The 17,059-nt window shown below is 37.8% G+C and overlaps 2 protein-coding genes across 2 annotated transcripts; one reads left to right on the top strand and one right to left on the bottom strand.

Moving 5' to 3' along the window:
• Positions 1-6,487, top strand: LOC149046945 (uncharacterized). The gene is made up of 9 exons (XM_089202918.1): positions 1-1,340; positions 1,618-1,784; positions 2,464-2,524; positions 2,771-3,034; positions 3,465-3,620; positions 3,953-4,843; positions 5,298-5,417; positions 5,671-5,726; positions 6,134-6,487. Exons 2-8 carry the CDS (start codon positions 1,632-1,634, stop codon positions 5,721-5,723), a joined length of 1,698 nt encoding a protein of 565 aa, XP_089059044.1. The 5' UTR covers positions 1-1,340; positions 1,618-1,631; the 3' UTR covers positions 5,724-5,726; positions 6,134-6,487.
• A 799-nt stretch (positions 6,488-7,286) lies between these two features.
• On the bottom strand, positions 7,287-16,849 carry LOC113675682 (argininosuccinate synthase). The gene is made up of 17 exons (XM_027192278.2): positions 16,583-16,849; positions 16,131-16,199; positions 14,057-14,156; positions 13,870-13,958; positions 13,089-13,145; positions 12,619-12,693; positions 12,186-12,256; positions 11,919-11,949; positions 11,502-11,561; positions 11,178-11,208; positions 10,587-10,671; positions 10,114-10,178; positions 9,656-9,729; positions 9,391-9,549; positions 8,958-9,013; positions 8,518-8,583; positions 7,287-7,524 (listed from the first exon to the last, which is right to left on the bottom strand). The coding sequence occupies exons 1-17, from the start codon at positions 16,832-16,834 to the stop codon at positions 7,464-7,466; spliced, it is 1,401 nt and encodes a 466-aa protein (XP_027048079.2). The 5' UTR covers positions 16,835-16,849; the 3' UTR covers positions 7,287-7,463.
• Positions 16,850-17,059: the final 210 nt, after the last annotated feature.

A 17,059-nucleotide genomic window follows, 5' to 3' on the forward strand; every position in this document is an offset into this window, starting at 1 on the left:
AGCTCTTTGTGTAAAGTTACATAGAGTGTCGTGACACATGCGTAGTAACGTTGCTTTAGAACACGCATGTACTGGGATTGCGCCATAATGATTTATGTGTTGTGTGGTTGCAGAATCTAACTTGTGACTGAGTGATCGCAGAATTTCTGCGACATTCAGTGGTTGAGTGGCCACAGAATTTCTGGGACAACTTGTGACCGAGGGGTCGCAGAATTTCTGCAACAACTTGTGACTGAGTGACCGCAGAATTTTTTCAACATCCAGTGGTTGAGTGGTCGCAGAATTTGTGCGACAGCTTGTGACTGAGTGATCACAGAATTTCTGCGACATCCAGTGCTTGAGTGGTTGCAGAATTTCTGCGACAACTTGTGACTGGGTGATCGCAGAACTTCTGTGACAACATGGTACTGAGTGATTGCAGAATTTCTGTGACATCTTGTGACTGAGTGGTCACAGAATTTCTGTGACATCTAGTGACTGAGTGGTTACAGAATTTCTGTGACATCAGGTGACTGGTTGCAGAATTTCTTTAATATCCATTTACTGAGTGGTTGCAGATTACCTCTGCATCTTTCCACGGTTGACTCATAACACAGTTTTTTACGGACATGCTCAATCTTGCAGGAGAAAATAAGATTTTTTAATCTTTTTAAGATTTTGTGTGCAAAATTTGATTAATTTTCCTAGTTTTCCTAAACATGCAGAGGAAAACTATTGATTTATCAAAAAATAGGCTATTTTGGAACATAAAAAATAGTTCGGAAAGCGTTGTTTGCTGGTTGGAATTTCTTTTCCATTGCTTTTGTGTGGGCAAATCGAAATTAGAAGGACGGAGGAATAGGATTGAAGGGAAGAATAGTGTCGCAGAAAATATTTTGGAAAAAGAGGAAAGAAATAACTAAGGAATGAGACAACGGAAAGAGGGAAGTGGGAAACAGAAAACGTGAAAGGGGAGACCGCTCGGAACATGGATGACGAGAAACATAGGAGGACAGGAGAACAAAGGGACAGAGAAACGTAAAAAAGAGAGAACAGACGAGCAAAGAAACAGAGAAGCAGGGGAACAGAGGAGAGACTGGAGAATATGAGAAATGGGAATGGGGGAAGTGTGGAGCTAAATACACAACTCAGAATAAAACAGTCTGGTTATTTAAAAGAGAACTTGAAGACTCTTCTTCTCGTCTAAAAATTTTGGCGAAGATACTACAAATTGGGGTTCATCACGATCAATAAACGCACCCACCGCACAAAGGTTATCAGTTACAATCTTGGCCAAGGGAAGCAATGAAAAGTTAACAGAACCGATGTATGATTGTTAGAATCTATGAACTGTATTTAAGGTAAGCCCTCTTAAACATCGCGGAAAGCAAATAATAAACTGAAAACAATAGTCTCTTTTTAGTGACGTTTTTTTTACTGTTAAAGCGTATTAATTGCTACCTCTGGTATCTGACGCTTCGACAAAATTCTAGTGTCCAGGCTTAACGCTTCAACTCTGGCGTGATGTCAACAAGTGACGAAACAAAGACGTTGCTATGCAACTTGTCATAAGCAAATCGAAAGCTCGGTTCTTACTGAAACAAAGTGAAAGAGAATATATTTTTGTATTTTCCAAAGATATTGATTCCAAAATGAACAAAAACATCACAGAGGAAATAGAGTCCGTGATGGAATCCTGTTCTGCGAGAAATTTTGATGAAGAAGCCGGTGTCACTAATCGTCCCGCTGAGAATTATCATGAGCCTTTGGAGGCCTCACACGGAGCACGGATCAGGGCCAATGAGGTGGGCGTTTCCCGAGCTTTAGGCCTTTTTTCGCTTTCGTAAAATCATACATTTAGCATAAAAAAGTTAGAATTTATGATCAGAAGGAGCATGAAGAAAAAACCTCAGATTTTATTTTCGCGGACGCGTTAGTAGGCCTCATTCAATATGGAAGCTGTGAAAAAGTTCGTAGTGGGTTCAGTTTGAGAGAAAATCGGTTCCCTTCAAATTATACTCAGACAAAAGTGTGTCTCTTTTGGAGACGAATTCAGAATTTAGAATTTGATATTGGAAGGAGCATGAAGAAAACAACTTCTGCGATTTTTTCGCGAACGCCGTCTTGCAAATAGACCTCATTCAATACACATGCAATGAAAATGGGTTGTAATTGGTTTAATTTACTTCGTAATTTCTTCCCTTCAAAATAAGTTCATTTTTAAGCCCGTTCAACATTGAAGAAAAACATTTAAAAAAATTGGATTATTTGGCATTAAAGGTGATCAGGAAACTGACTCTGAAAACATTTCTTCATGAAGAGATTGAAAAGCGCGTGCAGCTGAAGTTCTCAGATTATGACGCCACTCTTCGACATTCCAGTATCATTCCGCTGTACGTTGATTATGTTTAGTGTTCTCAATTTTCTTGTTCACTTCTAATTTCTTAAATTCAAAAATGCTATTTTTGACATATTTTCTACCAGGCTGCGAGAGAAGAGGAACAACTAACGAGAAAGATCATCTACCTCGAAACAGAAATTAACGGTTAGTTAAGTAATGACGCATGCGGGATAAGAGAAGTGCACGTGCACAGGGAAACCATTTAAGACCCATTCAACCGTAGACTCTTGACAATAAATATTCCCCCAAACCCCTGCTTCTCATTCCGTCCGAAACAGTCCCATTTTTGTAATATTTTCCCAATTTACCTTATCATTCAAAACTTGAATTTGATCTATCTTTTACTCTAAGTATTTATAAAATGGACGTTTATTTCTTGTATTTTAACAGCTAAGGAGAAGGAGATCACCTTTCTTAAAGAAGCTCTCTTTGAGAAAGATAAAGAGAATTCTGATCTCAAAGAAAAACTGTCCCAAGTACAACAAAGCTGGCAAAGAAATCAGTTGGATTTTGCCAAGCAAATGGCGGCAATGGATGAAAAGCTACAGGAGGCAAGGAAGACTATCGACGAGCTCAAAGGTGGGGCAAATGTTAGTGTCATGAGGAATACAACAAAGTTAGAGGAATCCCAAGGCGAGCTACAATTTTTTAATGGTGAGTATGTTACTTGAAATGGCATTTCTATGGCCAAAGTTAGTCTCCAAGCATCGCAAGGAAACATTGATGGGAAGAGGAGCATTATCGATCACTGTAAAAAACAATCGCTTCACAGTTCAGAAAAGATAAAAAAAAAACAAAAAAAACGCAGAACAAATAATACACCTCTAGGTAAAAATCGCGGCTCATGCCATTGGCGAAGCGACCTAGTCACGTACCCAGACCTTTCATTGAAGTTACAGTTAAACTGTAGGATCTGGAACGAGATTAGAAGTCCTGAAAATAAAGTATGTACCACATTTGAGTAAAGTAACAAAAATTTCATTTCCTATCCTCAAGACAAGAAGAGACACTTAACCCCAAAACTTGAGAATCGTTGATAACGCTTTCGTCCATGAACAATTATTCAAAACTTTCTCTTTATTAGGTAAAGCTTACTTTGACCATCAACCATCATGGTTTGACACTCTATCTAACAACGGTGGATGTCTCGAAATTCAAAACTTTCCAGTAACAGCAAGAGATCTTGAGGCCATGAAGAATGTCAAATCAAATTCAAAGCCCTCCACTGAAGCAGCCCAAGGTATGACGAAAGAAACCTGTATAACATAATTTCGCAAATTCAACAGCCCAACTTTTATTGTGCTGAAGTTGGGTGGTATGACGTATAACCAAAAACAAGTAAACACTCGAATTATCAAGGTACCGAATCGCTGTACGAACTTAGCCGAGTACTTACTTCATCATATTCAGAGAAGGACTCGCTGATCTCATAACTAAAACAGTCTCAATAGTCTCTTACTGACACTGAATACATAGGAAAAATATGAGGTGGTCCAAGTTCATATTTCGCTTTGCCAGTCTGAAAATGACCCAAATAAAACTTGCTCTTGCACTTCTTTTTTGTCACTAAAGACTATCCTGAATTGAAATGTCAACCACCATTCGCCCCCGATGGCAGTTTTGTCAGAGCTGAAATAAAGAAAAACCTCTCACCACCCCGAAGAGACGAATTCAACCTGATAACCGGTTCCGTTGGTCAGAGTGTCAACCCGTTTTCTAGGAAGGCAAAACGCTTGGACCGACCAGCACAAAGTCCTGTGAATATGTTTGAGACGCCTGAAGTCGACAAGTGTACCCTGCCAATCCAACCAAGGCATCCTGTATCTAACATTACCATTCGGTCCTCTGGCACACGGATTAAATCATTTTCCAATAAAGCCGAGGCGCTGGATCGACCAACAATCGATTGTTCAGCCGCTAACATCCCAAGAACTGAAGTTCCACCAGTTCAACTCAGTGGGGTTCCATCCAACAATATCACTGGTTCTTATGGTAAGAGGGTAAATCCCTTTCCCAAGAGAACTATCGGCGTTACGAAACCATCACACATCCCTGCGGCCAGATTGTTTCCAGCTCAAACCGTCAGAAACAGCGAGATAACTTCCTCAAATGATGCTGTGTTCAAGAATACAGTATTTAATACTACCACTCAGTACTCAAGCGGACAGATTAATCCATTGTCAGCACTTGATTGCCCTGCTGCTAACACGAGAGGAGCTGAAAATGAGAATCACACTCCACCAGTCCATCTCAAAGGTGTTCCATCCAACAATATCACATATAACGGGGTGAATCCCTTTTCCAAGAGAGCTAAAGGTCTTAAAAGACCACCACATACCCCTACACCCAACTTTGCTGAAGTTGAAACTGTGAGAAACAGTCCGGCAATCATCTCAAATGATGCTGCATTCAAGAACACCGGCACACCCTGTGAGATCAACCCGTTTTCAAAGAAAGCCAGAGGTATGATCAGTTGAACATTACATTACATTCGCGATCAAGGAAACTGTTTGCTCATTCTGAAAAGTCGAACGTAAAAACATTCAGTTTTGGTCAGGAGAGCTAAAAGGTTCAGAGATTTCTTTACACATTAAGTCAAATTTCAACCAAGTTCACAAATATGAATAGGAAAAATTTAAAATGTAGCTACCTTAAGAATATTTTAAGGAAAAATACGCTCCACTTTTACCGTTTTCTCGGATCTGGGCTTCGTGTTTTCGATCAGTCTCGTCAGATTACTTCAGTAGTGAAGCGCGGGCTTATTTTCGTACAGCGACTTGCACTCGGCCCTATAGTACTGGGGTCTTGAGAAACCTACTACGCTCCTTTAGTGAATGGTATCAAATTGAACAGAAAGTTATCAGTGAAAAAATTCCGTAGTAAGTTAAGGTTTGTTAACCCTTCTTTGAATGTCTAGGGAGTCCATATTCTCAGCATCGTCCATTACCTTCTACGAGCATCTTTCCAAGTGGATCTCAGGTCGTTTCCGTTTACCCTCAGACTTATCACTTCAATAGCCAAGCTACTCAACAAACTGGTAAGTTGCTCGAACCAAATACATACCGTAAGTGCCCAGTTAAAAGCCAGCAGTTTCACAGCTGCCATAAGGATTTCTCTTAGCCAATAAAAACAGGGGGTTGATTTACTCAAAAGGGGTGTGGTAAGGGCTGGAGTTCCTCATTCAGCGAGGGCGCATGTGACCTTATTTCAACCTACATTTAGTTAATCTAATTCTCTCTCCTTTCTGGTAAGCAGTCTCAACTGCGTCTCAATTGTACATTATATTTCAGGACAAGGATTCTTGGGCAGGACTTTCAACAAATGGTTTGGATCATACTATTAAAAGGTAATTAAGTAATGCATTTTCTGAGAAAAGTAGCCCGCAGAGCAGCCGTGTTAATAGGGCGAGTTAACTTTAGGAATCTCGCCATTCTTTATTCAACTGGCCATGTTTGATTTGAAGATAGAGGAAGCAGTGGGGGGGACCCCCACCCCTCTCCTTAATTTTGACCTTCGCGCACCCGCTGTGTACAAGTTTCTCTCTCTCCCCAGCCTTCCGCTGTCATTCAAATCAAAGGAGGCGGCCATAATTTTCGCTCAGGAAATACTGAGCACTCGCTAAAATTACGCCTGCTCTGCAGGCTATGAGAAAAGCCGTCAAAATCTTCTTAGCATAGGCCATTTACTCTAACTTTGGTGCTTTGGTTTACCATGGGATTGTACATTGACACTGGTTCTCTTTATATTCTACAGATTTCAAATGCAATCAAGTTCAATTCTCTCTTCATCTGATTGAAGCTAAAGAAAGGCTGTCTGCTGGATTAAATTTGCTCTCAAAATTTCATCGCTTGAAAACGTTTGTAATCATTTAATCAACTATGTTTGAACACGAGATGTTGAACTCAAGATGACTTTTTTTAAAAACATGTTTGTAAATATATTAATAAGCATTTGCGCATGACATATACGCAGCTGATTATTTTTTTTGGGGGGGGGGAGTTGGGAAATTTTCACAAATTGTGCTGAAATTGTGTCAGTTTTTTGTACATACGATTACAATAATATTTGAAATTTTAAAATAAAATACACTCTTGATCATTTCCACTATATATATCGCATGATTTGAATACGTGTACGTAGAATATGCTCGGTTTGTTTGGCTTATTTTAAAGCTTAACCAAATGATGCAGTTAATACCTGATAAGAATCACTTACGAACCACAGTCGATTACGCAAGAAGAAACGAAATCACGAGGTTTTGATAACTGCTCTCACACCTTATGCTGCTCAGTGGAAGGAGTTTTATGAAATACATCTCTTGTTTGGAATTGACGAACATTCTGCGTCAAACCCCATGCAGTATAATGTGATCTTAGACATCTCGTTACGAACATCAGGGAGGAGGGTGTGGCAGCTTAAGAAACTAAGAACAAGAGGTCTGTTAAGAGCACCATTTTGCTTTACGGTTAGGGTTAGGGTGTTTTTGTACACCAGTAATAACTTTCGTACATGGGGAGTCCACAAAATCCACAACCCTTTCAGTTCCTGAGTTCTAGGTATGTGGCTTTACTGAGGACGGCAACGAATCATTTGTGGCCTTCATTTAAAATTCACAAGACTATAAATTTCCGACCGCAGCTCAAGCGAACGAGCACACTAGGTGAAAGGATTGTACTGGAGACAGTCACAGCCTCTCATGCATTTTACTCCAAGAACTTTTTAAATCATTGCGAGTCATTAACTTTTCTTCGCCGAAAAAACAGCGACTGCAGAAAACTAAAGGGGCATCAGACAAAACGGACGGCGAATTGATAAAAAAATATAGTCAATTTAATAATATTGGACATAGAGGAGCAACAAACAACTGACTGAGAGAGGTTCACGCAAATTAACCTTCAAACATTGCCTCTATTATTGCGAGAATTTTATTCTAACTAAACAAATAAACACAAGTTTAGTTTCTAGTTTACTAAAAATAATAATACTCGCAGTATTGTATTTTAATAGCTTCGCTTTATCACCAATTTCTCCGCGCAATTTTTTCAGGGACTTATTCATTACTCCAAGAGTCACCTGCCACACATCAGGCGCCATTTTCTTCACCCTTGTTCAGCGCTTTTCTGAGTCGGCTGTGTTCACGAAGCCTTGAGTAAAACAGAAGAATAAACAAGCAAAGCTCAAGGTGGTCACTGAATTCTTAATTACACTCACCGCAGAATAAAACAGGAGGGGTGGGGTCATTTGGTTTTCAGGGGAAATGGAGGGTGGATCAGTCATCGCCAACAGAATATAAAGGAGGGAAGATAGAAAATTGACTCACAATTAACTGCTAATGAGGGGAGAGGGGGGGGGGTGGTGGTGTTGATAGGAATATTAACAACACAACAACAACAAAACCCGATTCTCCCTCCCCCGGCGATAAATGATGACCCTTGGGGGTTTTACTCTTGATTTTAAAAGGGAGTTTCATATAATCATACTTCAAGCCACCTCCTTTTATTGAGGCGCTTGGCTAAATACAAAAGAAGATCAACTACGGTAAATACTCCGTCTTTTAGGTACGCCTACTGTTGTTGTTTGTTTTTCATGGAGTTTTAGTTGTTTATGAGCTTTTGTTGGCTCAAATTTTTTACCCCTATGTTTCGAATTTTAAGACGTTTCGGAGTTTTTACTTTAGCCAAATGTTATGGTTTATTTACATACAACAAGTTTAATACATATTTTCTACGGAGTTTGGACTCTAGCCTCTTTTCTCGTAAATGGGTTTTTTTTTTAACACATTCCACAATAATTTATTTGGCCTAGTATACCTGATGACTATTATGTTTGCATTCCGATTGAGTGTCGCCAAAGTAAACACAAACGCTAATAAGGAAGAAGGAGAACTAAATTGCATCAGGAAGATTCCCTGAGGCGAAGAAAAAAGCGACGGATCAAGTCACGATTGGTTTCAGGCTGTTTGGTTCAGAGAATGACAGAAGTACTCTAAACCAGACACGAGGTGAAGAAAGGCAGAGCAAGGTAATCCAAGATTACTTCCGTTACCCAATTAACTTTTTTTCTCTGTCGATAAATTTGATCAGCTTTCCCTCTGCTACATAAGAAGGACTAAAGGTACGTATAGAATGTTTCATTACCTCAGAGCGTTAATTCTGATGAAGCCAGCTGCGTCTTGAGGGTTGTAGCCAGTAATGGTATCCATGCTGAGGAAGAAATAAGAACTCGTACATTTTTCGTATTTCCTTCAAAGTAATGATTGACAATTTTAAAGCAAAACTAAGTGAGGAATCTATCGCTCAGTACCGGATTTGCATAAATGGATGAGTAAAATTTCCTTGATGTAAGAAATTCTTTTGAACTTTAATGTTACTCAAGAAACGGAAATGTTTGTGCAGTCTGATCGTCCGGGTGAAGGTAGTTCTAAGAGGGATTGTTGTCGGTAGTGGTGAATGATGTTTCGATAACATTAGCAGAAGTCACCATCATTACTAAAATGGAACATGGGGAATTGGAAATTCACTCAGACTTGCAACTTAGCGGACATTTATCGGGCCTATAAAAGAACAAGGTGATGTACCTGACTAATTCCTCGTTGTAAAGGGATGCTTTAGACTCACGGCTTTTGATGTAAACCTTACACAAGAAAATTAATACAAATAAATATTCACTGAAATAGTTACATGTACTTCTGACAACAAAAATAGCAACAAAGCTTGCTTAATTAAAATTACGGCTTCTAGCAAGTACGCCACGAGCGTTTCAGACAGTCAACTTCATAACGAAGGCAATAGGCTCACTATAGCAGCGCAAAATGGACAAAAATAATGCGTAAGAATTCATTTCCAGACGTGTGTTTTGGTGGTAGAGTTCTTATGTGTGTCATGCATGTTGCCAATATACCCCATAAGTTTACAACCTTAACCGTTAACGTAATTTTTACAGAGTTCAGGAGACAATTTTAGACACTCACAGAGTTTCACGAAAACTGTAACAGAATTGAGAAAACATACATTTCCTTTGAAAAGATCCAGTGTCACTTTTCCCTCCACGTTATCTTGACTCTTGTCCAAACAGAAACGCACATAATCCCCTTCAGGACTGTACCAATATCCATAATAAACCTGCTCTGAAAACTTGCCGGCCAACATCTGCTTGATTTTGCGCAATTCCTTCCATACAGAAGAAGAGAAAAACGCTTACACGTCATCTCTCATACAACTCTGCATGGTTTTTACTCTGCATCCATTTAATGAACTCGCGTCTCTCACAACTTACCCGGTCCATTGTGAATGTCTCAATATCCAAGTGCGCAGCTCGCAATATGGTACCACCGGGGCATTCATAGATTCCTTTGAAAGATAGAATAGATATAAGGAAAAACTGTAACAAACCCTTTATTGAGCGCTCTTAATCATTGGTATTGTACCAAATACGGTACAGCCTAAGTAGCAAGCCCTGGAGTAAAAATTTAGAGTGAAAGTTTTCGCAAGAATTCTGGAAACGGGTGGAGAGAGAGGAGGCCATGGAACAGCAGCAGTCTCTTCGCTGGTTAAAAGACAAAATGAAAGGATTTCTCCGCTTCTTCTCCTAATTTTCCATTGCCCAGAAAGAAAGGCTGACAATACGAATAAGCATATTTTGACATGACTTGGCGAAAACATATTGACATCATTTACAAACACACATACAGCCAAGGGATTTAAGGACATCATGCAATACAGCAAACCGTTCACCTCTGGATTTCATTCCAACAAATCTGTTTTCCACGATGTCAATTCTTCCAACACCATGGCGACCACTAAAACATGAAGGGAAAAACAACTGGGATGTGAAAAATGACCCGCTATTTTCACCAGGTGTAACTACCGTAATACATTATTGGTTTTTTTTTATGGCAAAAATAGCGGCAGAGTACAAAGCTGTTTTTTTTCATTACCATGCCACAAAAAAGGTCGTCTGACCTTCACTTCGGGTGACGATTATCAGCAAAATGTTTTTTTAATGTTATGAGTATGTCTTCTTTTCTCTTCACTCTAAATATTGCAAGAAAAAACTGCTGAACGCAAGACGAATAAAGGGACAAAATCCTGATTTCTCAAGTACGTCTCGGTCGCTCTTAATTTCCGATAATACAAATCAGAGCCATACCTAATTTAACACACTGAATTGTTTCAACATAATTATCTCCAAGCCATGTTCTACTGACCCCATTTTGTTGAGATAAAGATAGATATCCAATGGTTTGTCATGAACTGTGCCATCTTTCAAGTTCTGAACTCGAACTGGGACACCTGGGGTTTAAAAGATAACAGTGAGTGAGGCAATGTGTGTGTGTATGTGTTACTTGTTTCAAGTTAGAAAAAAAAACTTAAAAAAAACAGGTCCCTTGAACAAGTACCTGAGGCTCTTAGGACAGCAAAGTTATTTGCGCATGTCAAAAGAAATCCATGAAACGAAAACTCAAGGACATCCATACAAAGTCAATTTCTCTGGCTTTGTCTGAGGTTCTTCTTTCCCCTGTGCCCTTGCTTTCTGACTTACCAGGTTACCAGCTTATCTTCACACTGATAAACAGACCTCTGGACCTCCAGACCTTTAGTTAAATATTGGTTTCTCTGAAAGTCAGCCTCAAGTGAGCTAACAACTCAAGAGTTATGAGTTATGTCAATTTCAAACCAATGAGAATCAAATAATTACATGAAATATTTATTAAAAATTACTTTTATAAGTACAAACATTCACTTAAAACAAGGCTTAAAGGAAGAAATTTTTATAAGTACAGCTTTAAAATATTTACCTTTCTTAAACTCAAGCTCGAGCTGTTCTGGCTGATGAAAGATGATAAGTAAAGATAAAACTGATGATGAAATAATAATAATGATGATGATGATGATGATGATGATGATAATAATAATAATAATAATAATAATAATAATATTTAATGAGGGAATCCAACTTGCCAAGGCTAACAGAATAAATGTTGGGTTTAATCATGCATCATGTATAAAACCCTTTGCCTCCTGATCAAAATGTAAATGAGAGCACTTCACCAGCATGACACATTGAAGAAGTCTGTGTTAAGGAAATTCATAATTATAAACAGGAAACATTAAAAGCTTACCTCATCAGGAGCAGATTTTGGATCAGTTGTAAAGCAGTAAAGGTCATCTGGAGCCATGGTCTGAGAAGGAAAAAGCAGGTTTTAGTTACAAAGACGTAAGGTTTTGATAGAAGACTGAGCCACCTGAGGAATTAGCTGCCAAAGCTAGGAATTATCACTCCTTTATCTTGATTGGACGCCAGCCAACTGATTACTGATTATTTATTGGTACTTGGTCAATATCAAGTGCCTTACCAAAAAACACAAGACAGTGGCCTTAGAAAGACACAGGGCTCAAAATGTTACAATCCAGTTTCAGGGAAGCTCACTAATCTTTCCTCCCAACAGAAAAGATAACTTAAGCTTCCTTTGAGTCAATATCTCCAAAAATAAAGATGAAAGTACCATGTACCCATTGATCAATTAACACTTACTGACCTTAGGGTTTTCAAGAATTCCAGATTCATAACTGGAACAAAACAAGTGATGACAGTAATTAATACATAATAGTAATGTGATATCCACATAAAGTTTAGCAATTCAAAAACTGGGTAAAACAACCAAGGTTATATTCAGCTAATTATATTTTAAATTATTAGTAAACTTTACAGAACTTTTCTTCTCTTTGCTTTAATGAGGGGCTAAGGCTCAAAACATCACCATAGAAACTCTTTACAGAACTTAATTTTGTGGTAAAAAACTCACCTTATGTGCATAAGGTTGGCATCAATACTCCAAGGCTTCTTTGGGGTGACTGGTAATGGTATGCCTTTTTGCTGCAGGAAATTATAAACAAGTTAATCATCTTTCCTCAGTTCTTTGAAGCTTGGATAATGCTATGCACTGGATAAATCTCTATTGTGAGGATACCATGGTACATTTTGCTATCACTTTTCAGCTGGATGGTGATTTATCTGCAGGATAGTGTTATCCATTCTTTATACAACTGGTTCTTGGTATGCAATGCTTACAACAAGCAAAATTGAAAAAGGCTGAAAATTAACTGTGTTCTCAATTACTTTGATAAAAATTGTTATGGTTAATGAGATTAAAATCATAAATTTGAAACTTTACTCATTTTACACACACAAGTACTGAGAAAGAAAAAAGTAACTTTGTAAAGTAAAGTAATGTTTACTTCTGCATAGTCAAACAGGTCCTTTCTTCCCTTGAATCTGTCGTAAAATTCTGGAAGTCTCCATGGGGTAATAACCTGTGGATTCAAAAATGATATAATTGCTATTGTAATAATATTGAAAAAGTACTAGAATTTTGTCTGATTTGAAAACATGTATTCTTCACCACACCCTGTACCAGTTATATCATCAGGCACAAAGATAACAACCTCATCATGAGAGCAAAATTTAAATATTCATGAAGGATATTTTTCAATTCTCAATATATCACTTAATTCAACATTTCTTAGTGAAAGACATTTTTTGTAAAACAAACTCCATTTTTATATTGTAAGTTGAAGTAGTTTTTCTGTGAGTTTTGGTAGTTTTCCTGCAGGTGACATATTCAGCTGCCTCTTGTGTTCCATTACTGAACAGACATACATCTGTTAAATAGGTAAACCTTAATGCCAATGCTTAGCTTTCAACCCACCTTAACCCCTGGATACAATGCATAATAAGTCATCTCAAAACGCACTTGATCGTTACCCTGTTAAATAAATTCATAAATTAATAGTCACCATTAGTCAAGTGAAAGTTATTGGTTCTTCAAGAAATTAAGGTTACAATTCCTTGATTAGCATTAGGTAAAAAAAATAATGTATTTTCAACTCAATGTTACATCAAACAATTTAAAGAAAGTTGTGAAAACACAGACTACAGACAACATGTACATTCAGTAAATGCTTGAACCAAAGTGGCAAAACAAATCATTTTGATTTGATGACAGCTTCAAGCTACAAAATTGGGATCACTGGGTATTTTTATGGTTCCAACTGATAAAAAACCCTTGATTCCAACATGGCTGCAAAGACGGCAACAACCATCACTGAAAGGGATCTTGTAATGTACATAAAAAAAATTATGTGTTTCTGATCAGCTGAAAACAAGTGCATTCTCATGTAACACAAGCACAAAGTTGTAACATGAATACAAAGTTGTAACTCAAGTGCAAATTACAAATAGAGCAAACATGCTTTCAAAATTTTGTCTGCCTTGACTCTCTGTGATGTTTTTTCAAGTACATTATTAACAAGAAATATAACATGATTTCTCTTGTAATCTGGTGTTATAAACATTTGTACATTTTTCAAATACTACAAATTGCACTTGACCTACGAGCTTGTGCAACTTTGTTATCTTTGAAAAATTTACCCATGCTTATCAACACAAAATTGCACTTGAAATCATGTTATTACCTATCCTAATTTTACCTTTCCTGTAGCACCATGGGACACATATTCTGCACCCTCACGAAGAGCAATCTGGACTTGACGACGAGCAATGCAAGGCCTGGCAACAGCTATGACAAAGAAATTGTTGAAGTAGAAGTTGTACAAGTAATTTTTTGGAGATTTTTATTGAATTCAACACCAAGTAAAAAGTCAATATAACATCTACCTGTTCCCATCAAATAGCGATCTTCATAAATTGCATTAGCTTGTACAGCTGGAAAGATGAACTCTTTGACAAATTCCTCTCTCAAATCCTCAATAAACACCTGTGGTACAAATTGGAAAAAAAAACTCTTTTTAAGGGCTATTGTACATAATGACTTCATGTTTGGAAAATGATGTTTTGTAGCTGCCATTCAAAAAAAAATTATTACAGGTAAACAATTCAGTGAGAAAAGAATGTGATAATTAGATTCTAATCTTCAAGTATTCCCTCTGTAAGGGCCAAGATCAAATTTGTTTTCATACATGTAAATATTCGATTGTGGAAGAAGTTGTGGGGAAGGGATGAATTTGCATTCAGACTTTGAGTAGGAGTAAGGCAAAAAGGGGAAGCAGTGAAACACCCAACAGGATGGTAAGAGACCCTTGGATTCAAATCCAAGTTACACTGAACCCAAAACCACTACAAGTGTAAGATACCAAGCTCTAAATACAGGACTTTGTGATTAACTTATTTGAAAAGACTCCAAGATGTTAAGATCAATTAAAAGTTATCAACACCCTCAATTTGTCCCTCCTGGAGGTTGAGGGGGTGAAGGTGGGATAAGGGTACAACTGCGATCCCTCAGTTCAGACCTTATTCAACCCTTTGACCCCTAGGAGCGACTAGCATCTAATTTCTCCTTACAATATCATCACTGAATCAAATATTAATCTCACAAGAATAAAGGAAATGATCACCAACTAAAGAAGCTCTTGATTGGTATAAAAATTCTCTTTGTCAGCTTGTTAGGAAATGTATAGAGAACAGTATGGAGAATATACATGCTGATATAAGGGTATAAATGGTTAAGTCAAAATCCACTAGTTTCATAACCCTAATCACAGCAAAAAATTGCTACAGATTACCGTAATTCAACCTGATTTAGGTAGGTTGAGAATTTTTGGGAATTAGGTTTGAAAAAATTGTTAGTACTACGGATGGATACCGCGCACCACCCTCATTTTACATCCTGTTCAAGACTTCTGGCCTGATAAGACATCCTATTCATGACAATAAATATTGAGTTTGGATAACCTGCTGAAACTCATGACTTAAAAACCATGCCTTATTTGGTAGCGTACACCTGTTTGGGCTGAAATAGGGAGTGCACACTTTCCCTCCTTAGCTTGATTTCTACCCTTTTCACCAGCTCAGTCTTCAATAATCACTTGATTTAGGAGGGAGGGATGGCTCATTTCCTGAAAAGCAGCTGATAATCAAGCCTACCTTCCCCCCCCCTCCTCCCATGGGCTTTTATTAAATCCATTTGATTTACTGCTAATTGGTTTTCAGAACCTCCAGAAAAAACTTAATAGATCATTTAGACCCAATTATTGTTATGGTGGTCATGAAAAAATGTTTGTTACCCTTTGAAAGAGAGCCTTTTAATTTAAATCCTGCAAGACCATGCACATAACCACAAGATTTTCACAAATGACACAAAAACTTATACTTATAAAAACCCCAAAATTAAGGATTCCTAATTATTTATGAAGAAAACATCCCACCAGATACTCTAATATTCTTAACTAATATTGACTCTGGTAAATATAGAATTTACAATTGGCAATATTTAAGTAAAAACCAAGAAAAAGTGTAAACTAAATCAAATTTCTCAAAGTTTACACAAAGTGAAACTGGTGTACCAAAAGCGCTTGTTTAAGGCACCTGGCAAAGAAGATCAATAAATCTTTATTTATCTTTTCAATTACCATAATTTCCATTACAGAAAACCCATCCTTACTCAAACTAAAAATTGCGGTTTTTTGGGCAAACGTACGATAGCTTAGTTCACCCACAAAAGGGTTTCAATTTTAATTCAAAGCTCTGGAAAATGGCTTTGTACTGCATCCTCCAAGAAATATCTTTTTCTGAATGCTTTCATTGAGAAACTAATTTTACCAACGTCCAGTGAATCGAAATCAAAATTTAGTTTACACTTCACGGTGCGTTATCATTATAAATACATGTAATCTTTCATAAAAAAGAGCTATTATTACGTGGCAATTCAGGGCAACTTTGGATTATCGCTGACCTTTTTTGCGCCCAGTTTTGTGGCCTTCGCCCTCGCCTCCTCGAAATCTTCATCTTGTCCCACATCTGCCTGAGAAAAAACGACAATTGAATCAAAAAAACTTGAATCTAGGAAGACTTGGTCAATATCACAGCATAATTAGGTCATTTCGAAAGAATTGAATAAGTTTATTGTTTCTCTAGGTCACCGTAACTCACGCTTGACTTCAGCAACTGTACAATTTTTGATTTCAATTCCTAATAATTTGCATATTACACCCAGGAGTCATAAAGCTCACCACATGAGTCCAAAAAATTCAAATCAAGACGGGTTGTCTTGTTCACGTCGAAGTCATCGAACAGACAATCGGATTCAATGAAAATAAATTTTACCGAGACAGTATAAAATGATAAGCTTCGAATAGATCGAGCGACTCGTTATCCCGTGAGTATCACGAAACAAATTCCTCTTACCATGAATGCAATAACTTCATACCCTTGTTCTTTGAGCCAAAGCAAGATACAAGATGTATCAAGACCTCCACTGTAGGCTAGAACCACGGTCTTTTTGTCCTCAGACATGTTCAGTATACCCTTACTTCGAACTGATAATACTGCACGAACTTCAGCCAAAACACGACAACGTGGGTGATTGTTCCACTTGTCCAATTTCTTCCTTCTGGCGGTCTTACTTTCTCTGCTCTGATTGGTCAATTTTATAGCCATCGCGAATGATTGGTTGATGGCACTGGTCCCAGCTGATTTGGGAAACCGCTGCGTTGGCGCGAAAAATGCATCATCCGTAGGAATAAGTCACTTAACCTTTAACTCCCAGAAGTGATTAACACGTAACTTCTTCCTATAATATCCATACATTATGCAGCAAACAGGTAATGAGAATACTCCAGCTTATCAAGTAGAAGTTTTTGACTTGATCAAACACCAAATTCT

Source organism: Pocillopora damicornis, chromosome 4 (assembly GCF_964200805.1).
Source record: "Pocillopora damicornis chromosome 4, jaPocDami1.2, whole genome shotgun sequence".
Lineage (NCBI taxonomy): Eukaryota > Metazoa > Cnidaria > Anthozoa > Scleractinia > Pocilloporidae > Pocillopora > Pocillopora damicornis.